At 42.6% G+C, this 12,115-nt stretch overlaps 1 protein-coding gene across 3 annotated transcripts in view; it reads left to right on the forward strand.

Annotated features, from left to right (window-relative positions):
• The window catches only part of EYA4 (EYA transcriptional coactivator and phosphatase 4), a 619,370-nt gene that overhangs the window by 100,876 nt on the left and 506,379 nt on the right, over positions 1 to 12,115 (forward strand). For all 3 annotated transcript variants that reach the window (XM_073575843.1, XM_073575844.1, XM_073575845.1), the window contains exon 2: positions 8,656 to 8,750. In XM_073575843.1, the coding sequence (XP_073431944.1) occupies positions 8,718 to 8,750 (33 nt within the window). In that variant the 5' untranslated portion in view covers positions 8,656 to 8,717. The remainder of the gene's footprint in view (positions 1 to 8,655; positions 8,751 to 12,115) is intronic.

The following is a 12,115-nucleotide window of genomic DNA, read 5'->3' on the forward strand; positions in this document are numbered from 1 at the left end:
ACTAGCAGAGCCTACAAAGCTGTAAATTGATCCAAACATGAGGTTCCTGTTTAATGACACGCGGTTGACCTAGCAACTCCAAGAACCTGCCACTATTTATGAGTACCGACTTTTGATCTTGCTGTTTTATGGAAAGCAGCAAAGTTCCTGCCACACCCATGATGTTGGCTGATGACCAGGCCTCCCTTTTCCCTGGTTAGTGTACTTTATAGGTGACCTCTCCCACCTTTTCCAACACCTTATAGGGCCTCTGTCACTGTGTAAGGAGATTGCTCTCCCCTGTGAGCACTAACACAAGTACCGGATCCTCAGCATTAACTTGACTCAGTCAAGCAGACAAATTATACCTCTTATATTTTTCCTATTGGGCCTTTAGGAGGCTCTCTTTTGCCTGTCACTTCACTTTGTTACCATGACAGAACACAACATTATGTCTGGCCCCTTGCGGAAACTGACTATCAGCTCCTGTCTACTGGGGAACTCCGTTTACATTTTCCAGAGTACCTTTTGCTGTTAGGTCCCTGAACTGGGCAGTCTTAAGATGTTCTTGGACTCCTCCAGGTTAGGGATATTTGCTTCAGAGGATGCTTTCTCATCCTTCAGTACAGTGAACAGAAATTCATGATTTACATCATGGGCCTTTGTTACTATATCTGACTTCTGGCAACAAACTGGACGATTTAGTGTTACCACTTTAGTCCATAAGTCCCAGAACAAAGAAAAATCTCAACTGATAACAATACCATGCAGCAAGTGCTTGACCACTACCACTTGGTGTGACTTGGACCCACAGTCGATGTGCATGCTAACCTGGGCTATGGGATAATTTTTGGCATCTGCATGGATACACCTTACCCCCACCCGCTTTCCAGAGATTAGCACAAGCGGAAGTGTGGACCTTGCCAGGGTCACAAAACTGTCTGAGTCCAGAAGTCCTATCACTATCACTTGGACACTGTTTAGTCACTTTGAATTCCTAAGTCCCCTCTCACTAGGATGACGAACAACACTGTAGCCAGCCTATGCTGCAGTCCATCAGATCCGAGGTCAAAGGACAGTTGGCTGATATATGACCCAGGGCATGACACCTAGAACAGACAATGTTGCAAGATAAACCCCGTGAACCCGGCTTTGACCCCTTCTGATTCTTTGGGTGCCCCTTTTTTTGGGTAGCCCAGAGCAAGGTCACAAGGTCATCTGCACTCTGTGAATCTCATTGGGCAACTCAGCATTGCATTGATTTTGGTAGCTAAATCAGTCCGCTACAAATCTTTCCACCATGTGTGCTGTAGACTAGGTCTCGGACTCCATCCATTTTTGCACATGTAAATCAAGAAAGACACATCCAGCCCACGAATGGCAGTGCTTCCCAGGACTCACATCCAAAGATGATATTTCATATTTTTTATTATTTTTTATTTTTATGTAGCTCAGTCTAAAATACTAAAAATAAAATTTAAGTAAAAAAGATACCCAAAAAATTTGATAAATAGTGCATACAGCGATAACAAAGTAGAAACACAGGAGGAATGTTTAAAAGGAAAAAATAGGAAGGAGGATAATTTGACCATTGGTAAAGAAGAAGTGATGATCGCTGGAAATTGAATTTTGTGCCAACATTCAATAGGGGAAATAAAGTCATAAGAACTGTGCTTTCAAAATATTGGTATATCTTGAAGCGTGACCCTGTTTTGGGAAAACATTTCCCTGATAAACCAGGGATTACATATAGAAGGGGGAAAGCTTTGAAAAATATGGTAGCCCCCAGTAAATTAAAAAACAGTTAGATTTAAAAGGAAAAAACATTAAAAAAGTACTGATCAAATTTTTTGTGGTGTTTCTCAAGGAACTGGAGATTTTAAATGCACCTCTAAAAAATGTTGTACCTGTGGGATCCTAGATCACGGAGCTAAAACTATCAAATGTAATAATACTGGTGAGGTCTTTGAGATCTCACAAAGACTCAGCTGTAACACTGATTTTGTTGTATATGTCATCACATGCAGTTGCGGTTTGCAATATGTGGGACGCACTGTGCAGACACTGCGGTCCCGCTTTAATGGTCACAGAAATAGAGCAAAAAACGGCTTTTTAAAACATAGTCTCTCAAGGCATCTGCTAATTAAACATAACAAAATTTTTAACATAAAATTAACTCCAGTGGAGCAGATACCCTCTGGTGTTGCAAATAGGAATGCTCTTTTAAACCGGAAATAAACATTTTGGATATATCGTCTGGGAACATTATATCCAAATGGATTGAATGATATCATAGAAGGAGTTTGAACGTTGCCTTTTTTTTTTTCTTCTGGGTTTTTTTTTTACTCTGGGTTTTTTTACTCTGGGGTTTTTTTTTCTTTTCTTCTTCTTGCATCTATGTTGTCATGGTTGGATCAATCAGTGGGTGTTTTCCTGAACTTGGTCCACACCCTAAATCAAGTTTCTGAGACTGGGATAAAAGGTTGCTGCCATACATAAGTGTAACTGAATTTTATACTATTAGGATTTGTACTGTGTTTTTATGATACCTGATGAAGGATATACCGTATATACTCGTGTATAAGCCGAGATTTTCAGCCCATTTTTTTGGGCTGAAAGTCCCCCTCTCGGCTTATACACGAGTCATATACCTGGGGGGATCAGCGGGGGAGGGGGAGCGGGGGTGTCAGAAATCATACTCACCCTTCTCTGCAGCTCCCCTGCTTGTTCCTTGTTGTCGGCGCTGCTCTCTTCCTGCTTCAGCTGTCAAATGGCACCCGCTCATTAAATATGCACATATTTAATGAGCGGGTACCCCGTGACAGCTGAACCAGGAAGAGAGCAGCGCCGACAACATGGAACAAGCAGGGGAGCTGCAGAGACAAGCACCAGGACCGGGTGAGTATGGGGGGTATATTCACCTGTCCCTGCGCTCCGCTGTCTTGCATCCGCTGCCGTGACAATCAGGTCAGAGGGCGCTATCGTGCTCTCTGCCTGCACAGTCACTGCAGAGCCCGCAACGCTGATGAGCAGGGGGCAGCGATGGAGGTGAGTATACAGTTTTTTGTTTTTTTTGTAAGGGAGGCAGCGGCAGCAGCAACATGATGGGGCCACTCACTGTGCATCATAACTGGGGCCACTCACTGTGCAGCATTATCTGGGGCCACTCGCTGTGCAGCATAACTGGGGCCACTCACTGTGCATCATAACTGGGGCCGCTCACTGTGCAGCATAACTGGGGCAACTCACTGTGCAGATAACTGGGTCTACATACTGTGCATCATAACTGGGGCCACATACTGTGCATCATAACTAGGGCCACATACTGTGCATCATAACTGGGGCCACATACTGTGCATCATAACTGGGGCCACATACTGTGCATCATAACTGGGGCCACACACTGTGCAGATAACTGAGGCCATGCACTGTGCACTCTCGGCTTATACACGAGTCAATAAGTTTTCCTAGTTTTTTGTGGCAAAATTAGGGGGTCAGCTTATACTCGGGTCGGCTTATACTCGAGTACATACGGTACACTGTATCCGAAACGTGTTGTGTCTCCTCTTTTTTAACCTATCAAATAAAAAAATATGAAATATCATCTTTGGATGTGAGTCCTGGGAAGCGCTGCCATTCATGGGCTGGATGTGTCTTTCTTGATTTACTCATCCTGTGTGAGCCTGAATCTGGCTCTTTCACTTGGATCCACCCGAGGCAAGATGCAAGCCCTGTCTATTGAGAAGTATCCCAGAAGGAAGGATTTTTGAGGATACACAATCTAAAGCCATATTAGTCTTCTATGAGGTGAGTGCATAAAATTGTGCACCCTTTAAAGGCTACAATATTGTGTTTGCGCAGTTAGGGCGCCGTGATTTGTGTGTTCTTCTCTCCCAAACAGGGTGTTTTTTGCATTTTTGCACATGTGTAACAGGTAAAACATGTGGGACCTTGGAAGTTTGTCCTGTTGGTAGTGTGACAGGTGCACCCATTGTGCCTGGACTGACAGTGGGATGCCCAAACGTACCATAATTTCTGCCTTCAGCTTGCTGTACTCCTTGCCATCTTGCAAAGCAAGATCATCTATACTGTACTGCTGCTGCCAGGGATGGCACTGCTGGTCATACACTGCAAGACATTCCTTTGCCTGATCTACCATATTGTTAACCAATGTAAATTCTGCCGCTGCTACTGTGGTGTCCCTGAGGGTTCAGTCACCACAGAGGTACTGCACCTCCTTCTGAGGTGTGGTACCCCACCATTCAGGTAAGGTGGAGACACCTGACCACGCTCCAACACCTGCATCCCACACAACATAGTAATGTAGCAAAGCACCCTTTGGTGGCTCCCTGCTTGGAACACGAAGCATGCTGGGAGGCGGGTGGAGTTTAGTTTTGCACTAAAAAGAGCGGGAAGAGGATAGGATTTAGGCTGTTAGTCACAGGAGTCTGACGACATCAGTCTGTGAAAGTAGATCCCCTGAGAGGGATGGATGAAGGAAGTGCTGCAGCCGACCTCAGTGATCTGGGTCCGCTGGCACAGGAAAGGAACTTTAATAGAAAGCCTGACTCTCCATAAGAAGGAAAGGATTAGTACGGGACATGAGGCGAAGAAGAGAACCAAGGATCAGGGTTAGAGGAGAACCCTTCCCAAGTTCTAAGCACAAGGCCGGGGTCCGGTCCCCGAGGTTGTATGATTACTAATGGTCCTGCAGCAGACAACGGAGGAATAGAAGTTGTCACCACTTTATTCCCACACCATACTTGGGGGCACAACAGCAACGATAGTGAGCCGGGAATAGGTAGCAAGGAGTCCCCGAAGCAGGCTACAGTTGTCTTCCGTACAAGTAGAGTTCATAGGAACATCTGACAGGAGGAACTCCAGTGTAACTCAGTACTGTGAGTACTTCACTAAAAGCGCTAAGAGGTAGACGTTCAGAAAAGGCACATATGTTGGTGGAGTGTTGGAAAGGAGTACTTCATCTTGCCTGGAAGTTGGCTGAGCTCCTGACCCGGAGGACACGGCACCGATGCGGGCTCTGGTGCCACAACAGACTGTGAGTAAAGCTTTGGAACTACATGCCCCGGTGTCCTCCACTTATTCCAGCGTCAACCTGCCCAGCACTGCTACATCCCCTGCGCCCGACACTACACCATCTAAGTGTCACTTCACCTCCTATGCCCTGGGACTACAGCCCTGCCTGTAGAGGGCTATAACATCATTGCTACACCACACCTTCTGTCCCAGAGGATCTGTCTGCAGCGTCGGCTTAACACCTTCATTGTCGAACACCACAGGTGGCGTCACGACTCATTCATTCATTCTAATCATCATAAGCACACTGAACATTTCCCCACTTTTTAAAATGGGCACCCAGGGCCACGGGCCGGGTCCCAGCTGCCGTGACAACTCCCATTGAAGCTCATCGGGACCGGTACCGAGTAACCCAGGGCCCTGGGAGGGCGACCCAACACTACTGCCACAGCACTACCACATCAGCCACACATGTCTTGACTGAATACTATATTTTCTAGAGCAAAGATCCAAATATTCCAGCACATCTTCTTACTTAAAAGTAGAATCTTTATTGAGAAATCTTCATTAAAAATCCAAAAGCAGGATACAGGTTAAAAAACCATGGTAAAGACAGGCATTTACGCATTTCAACTCAACAAAGTCTTACTCATAATGACCACATACTACAATTTCCCAACCATATATCCTGCGCTAGGAACTGAAGACAAATCAGTATGCACCTGATGAATTAACTCAATGTGAACCGCAAATAAACTCAAAAGGATCATATGATTGCAAAGAGTACAGTCAAACCATCTACATGTAAAGGCAACCAACCCAGTATATATTATAGGATTGAAAACGCATGAGACACAAAAAAAAAAGACACAAAAAAACACCACAAAGAAAAAAAAAACAAAAAACGCATGCGTTTACAATACAATTCCCCTTTTCCCTTCAATATAAAAAACTCAGATCATTTTTCAAATTTAAACCACTAGGCGTTCTTGTATTTTCTAGAGCACAATTGTACTGCCTAAGCCGCTGTTGTTAGCCCTATTCTGCCAGACACCTCCTTCACTGGTTCATCTTTTTTTCTACCATGCATCTTCTTCTGCTGCCACTGCCTTTGCACAGCCATGCTGGCCACACAAATCCTGCTTGCACACTGTGCTTTATAGCGCTATATTGTTCTGCGACTGAATGGGCTGCCATTGCTGAGCCTACACTGCCAGATGCCTAATTGCTAGCTATACATCTGCTAGGGAGCATACCCTCTTCACTATGCAAAACATGAAATAGTTCCTAAAATAGAAATAATACCAACTTCGGTCTCAGCTTCTCTCCTTCTCCACCCCACCTCCTCCCCTACCTTGGACTTTACAATAAGGTAGAATTGTAATTCTAGTGAAGGCTCACACAGGTAAAAAAGACTTCTGGTTTCTACATAGAGCTTAGAAGGATTCAGCTAGTCTCTTTTTAATCGCCTAATGTTATAGACCTAATGGAAAAGAGAAGAATTAGCACGGTAGAAAGTCAAAATGAGCACTAGTAAGCACACAGTGCCATATGATATGATGACTGTAATATATTAAAAGGATAAATTATAATGGGAATGCTTCTTCAATTATCCTGCAGAAAATCACAAATCAGATTCAGGTGAGCAATGTTTTGGGAAAAATTAAAGATGAATTTCATTCACCTTGAATCAATTTTCTCATCTCTACTCAACAATTAAAATGTATATCAAGTGATGTTTGTGTGGCACTCCTGCGGTCTCAGTCGCCACAGGGTGCTGCACTTCATCCAGAGGTGCGGTACTCTGCTCTCAGGTAAGGAAGGGGCACTGCCAGGACTCACACACCAGCACCCAATACTAGTCCCCATCTGGCCAGGGAGGAGTTAAGTAGAGGGTGTGGGTGGAGAAAGTAGAGAAGGGGTGGAGCTTAAGGGAGTGACAGTTGGTGGGAGGAGTTAGTGCTAAGGCAAAGAGATTGTTCTGGAAATGTCAGTCAATCAGTAGGGAGTGATAAGGAGTCGCTTATGGACATTGAAGCTGAGTGCAGCTTGTCTCCAGACTAAAGAAAGTGAGAGCGACGGAGTGAAGATAGAGAAGAAAGGAAGGAAAGCTCAAGGAAGAAGAGGTCCTGGGGCAGGGATAGTGAGCAATCCATCCGTGGGACCCACATCCACCGGTGTGGTCGGTGAAAGGACCAGGTCATAGTTAGAGGACCGGCCCCAAAACTAGTGAAGAAACTAAGGACTCAGCTAGGAAACCGGAGGCAGCAGTATCTTTAAGTCTTGCAGCCGACCCCACACTCATTCGCTGAAAAAGCAGACATATAGGATCCAGGGGTCTGACCAACGTCGCCCGACAAGATCTGAATCGGTTGGCTCGGGACACTGTGTGTGAAGATGCAGGGCAGGGGAGATGGTAGCCAGCGGAGTGAGATGGCCAGGAAAGGAACATCAAAGGAAGCCCTGGCAATGTGCACCCCAAGCTACCTGAGAGCTGTCTGGACCACAAGCCTGGAGGATACAGAATCCCGATTGGGGACTGTAACAATTGAACAGTGAGTAAAAATGTGCAGACTGCACTCTGCTGTGCCCTCAGAATTATTTACTGCATCATCCACTCTGCACTGCACTACCACCACTACCACCATCTTAAATTATATCATTACCACTGCCCTGGGGCCCAGTTCTGCCTGTGGAGAGCTGAACCAACTCTGCTGCATCAACAATGGCCCCAGCGGACTGAATCTGCAGCATTGGCTAACACATTATTTGCTGAATACCACAGGTGGCGTCACAAACTATATAATTTATCCCCCTTTTATCCTCATTTTCATTGGACACCCAGGGCCACGGACCAGGTCACTGCTGCCATGACACATCCCCTGAAGTAACAGAACTGGCCCGGTACTGAATACCCCACGGCCCTGCGAGGCGCTCCATTTACACTAGTGTCCTCTTAAGTACCATTCAGCAGGGCCTATGCTCTAAAAGAAAAGGCCGCTGGTCACAATTGCCTAACCACAAAATTCTTCTAATTTTACTTCTTATTGGCTGAATGTTGACTGATTGGCTTTACATGACCCCTGCCTTTCTATCCTTTTAGTCAAAGTGTTTTGTAGAGAAATAAAAAGTACCCAAAGTAAACTATATATTCTTATGAGAAATGCACCATATCAGAGAGGAAGATTGATGTCTTTCTTGACTTTATTTTTTTAAATAATATATATTAGTCCAGAACATATAGGCCCTGATTCATCAAGATTGATCATTTTGTCGTAGGTCTTGAGTAGGGGGAATGTTGGAGTCATCGCTTCAGATTCAGTAAGAGGCGCATGACTCCTAATTCATCAGGAATGTCTGATGATTGGTGGGCACCTCTGTGCACCTCACCACAAGTCTTACTACATTGTGCAAACATTTAGTGACTTTTTAAAGCAATTTACTCCAGAATTCTGGAAAAATACTACAATGAATTGTGGCCTTAATATTTAATGCTTTCAATGAAAATGAAGCATGGCTGCTTACTAAACAATATAGAAATAAATATACTTACTCATTTTTGGTCACCCTGTAAATTTAGACTTCACTTTTCTTTGAACAACCACTGAGTAAAATATCTTTTCTTGTCATCCTTAATTTCAGGAATTATACTGTGTTTACAAGGTGAGATCACTTAAAAATTTGGACCTTCTAGAGAAACCTTAATGGACGACGCTCAAGACTTGAATGAGCAATCAGTAAGTACTCATCTACAAATGCTACATGATGCAGTGCTGTTAATTGGTAATTCTTATTATGCAGAAAGGAAAAAATGTACAATATCCGTGCGTTTCGAACCTTTTTTTTTGTCCAGAAGGAGCAGCATGATGTTTCAAAACACATAGACGTAGTAACAACCATATAATCTCATGGTGTGGACCTAGATTTGCCTTTATCTACCAAAAAAGAGAAAACACAGTAGTTTGACAATAAAAGGCTTCACCCAACCACTAACCATGACTGGACAAAAAGTTTTGGTGTTATCAATCATATTCTCTGAAAAAAGGCCAAGAAAGCAAAAATTCTGCCGGGGTATGTGACCTTTTGAGCAAGCCATGTTCTTCTCATTTGCACTGTATTTATAAAATATCTTATGATTAGCAGCTGAAGTATTTTCTATTTAGAAATGTGATATTAAGAAATATTTTTCAACAAAACTCTAAATTAATGTGTGCCATTTTTTGCAATAGGCACATAAATAATTAATGGGTAGACAATATTGAATTATTTGTTTTATCTTAATTCATTAAGCATTACCATGTTGGTCCTCACCCTGTGTCCTTCATAAAAAGTACCAGTATTAAGTATTAGCAAATGAAAGGGCTGGTTAGCCAAATACTGATTTAATTTTTCCATCTTTCCATGGCTCCTGCCATAGCAAAGACATTAAAGTTTTCCCACAGAAAGCATTTTATTACATGAATTCCCAAATTCCAATTTCTAAGAGCCCCGAGATCCATTATGATACAAAGTGAAAAACAATTGTCCACATTTAACAACCTCATAAGAAGGTCTTACTTGGTGTTTTGCAGATTTTTCTACAATATCACATTAATTTTTGCAAGTTTCCAAAAATTTATAAGAACGTATAACATATAAGAATGGCTGCAGTCCTGAAATTAAATTGCATTTCTTATAAGGAGACAAAATGTACATAAGGTTCTTTGATGTGGTTTCTAGGAGCTGTACTAGGAACATCTACTTGGTGGTTGATTAGAACTACTATCATAACCGATATGTAATTTTGCTGCTACTACACTGTGCCAAATGTGATTCTAGTTGTACCAGTCACATAATAAATTTCCTTTTTTTATTATTATTATTATTATTATTATTATTATTATGCATTTATATAGTGCCATTTATTCCATGGTGCTTTACATGTGAAAAGGGGAAATATAGACAAGTATAATAAACATGTGTATGACAAGGGACACACAAGTACATAAGGAGAGGGGACCCTGCCTGTGAGGGCTCACAGTCTATAGGGATGGGTGAGGATACAGTAGGAGAGGGTAGAGCAGGTCGTGTGGTGGTTCAGTAAATCATTGCAGGCTGTAGGCTTGTCGGAACAGGTGGGTCTTCAGGTTCTTCTTGAAGGTTTCCGTTGCTGGTGAAAGTCTGATGTGTTGCGGCAGAGAGTTCCAGAGTATGGGGGAAGCATGGGAGAAGTCTTGTATGCGGTTGTGGGAAGAAGAGATAAGGGGGGAGTAGAGAAGGAGATCTTGAGATGATCGAAGGTTGCGTGCGGATAGGTACCTAGAGACCATGTCACAGATGTATGGAGGAGACAGGTTGTGGATGGCTTTGTATGTCATGGTTAGGGTTTTGATTTGGAGCCTCTGGGCGATAGGAAGCCAGTGAAGGGCCTGGCATAGGGGGGAGGCTGGGGAATAGCGGGGAGACAGGTGGATTAGTCGGACAGCAGAGTGTAGGGTGGACTGGAGCGGAGCCAGAGTGCTAGAGGGGAGGCCAGAGAGGAGAAGGTTGCAGTAGTAATTTCTTTTACTTTTATCTATAACAAGATTGTGAAAGTGATTAGGTATACCAACCTGCAATATTTTATTGGTTGAGTTTCAGCCTTTTTTCCCACTGTTTGTTTTCTTGGGATTAACCAGGAGCAATTTCTGTGGATCGTATGTTCTGTATATCAATTGTGTTTCTATTACCCAAAGATTGCCCCTTTAAGTTTTGTTCTATTGTAATACAAGATTAAGATTTGATAAATCACCACGTTCAGTCAGTGATGGCTTGACAGGTTGTTGTAGTTTCCTGGTGTAATTTCATCTTGTGAATCTCTTGTACTTAGAGCTGTGTTTTTTTGTTTGTTATGGTGTTAAGAAAGCATTAAACAATGGACTAAACAGATGGCACTACAATATTTGGTTTAGTTTATAAAGACGTATACATCATCCAAAGAGAGATTATTTTCTCCTTCATTGAATAAAGCAAAAGCTTTTAACCCACTTTACTGGTGGCAATGCAATCACAATTTAACCCCTACTACACGAAGGCTCACACTGAATGTCACTTGAAGGTTGTTATATTTACATGATATTTATGATTCATTATTAATTTTATTTCTAGCCAGAAGAAAATTTGCGATGAAGTGACTTTTTGATACTCTATTTTGTTTTTACACATATTTAGTCAGTAAAAACTTTCATTCTTAAATATAGGTTGTTTCAGGTTATCCTTGAGGAAATCCAAGTGGTGTATGTGACTTCATGGCCCAATTCATCAAAGCTTTGTGCTAGAATTTTATTGTAAAAACTTTGAAAAGTTGGATATTTTAGGCTCAACTTGGAGTTGTCCCAAAGTGTTCCATTTTTGGCATCTTCACATAAGTTTCGCAGCTCCGCGATTATGTTGCATGATGCCACAGCTCGTCTAATTCCTGACAAGTTGTGATGTTCTCTAAGTTAGAAATCAGGTACTGGAGTGAGGTTTCTCTCATAGCATATGGAGGTGCATGTTGTTTGTCAGGTGCTTCAGATTCATGAAGAGGTGTGCACTTTTTCATGAACCAGGAGAGTCTGACTCAGGCACCATCGTGCCCTCTCATTAATACCGGAATGAATTACAGTCTTGAAGAATCATGCACACAGTATTTACTTGAAACTTTCATTGAAAACTATTAAAATATTGTCTAAATCAGACACACAAGAGTCTAAAAACAGATTGAAGATAAAGGATTTCCAGCTCAGTCAATCAGAGGGGACTGTCACAGGGACAATAAAAGATGGGAGCAATGGCCATTTTAGAGTTTTTCAGCCTAGGGATAGGAGGTCAGAACGCACAACTCATCATTACAGCTATTGGATATATAGGCTTAAATTTGATTGTGGTGTGCTACTGCAATGCTGAAAAATATGAAATGGGAATGGCAGTCTCATTCTATGAATAATAATATAAAGATTCAGTGACAGGGAGGTGCTGTACCTGCAGAGTCAGCCTGACTATGAATTGATTGATCTGTGATATACAGCCCCTTAATGACAATATTTTTTTCTTTGCTGACACACTGCAAACAAGGAGGGCAGTTTAATACCCCTTTGTCAGA

Source organism: Dendrobates tinctorius, unplaced genomic scaffold (assembly GCF_039654945.1).
Source record: "Dendrobates tinctorius isolate UK_male_01 unplaced genomic scaffold, ASM3965494v1 ptg000046l, whole genome shotgun sequence".
Classification (NCBI taxonomy): Eukaryota; Metazoa; Chordata; class Amphibia; order Anura; family Dendrobatidae; genus Dendrobates; species Dendrobates tinctorius.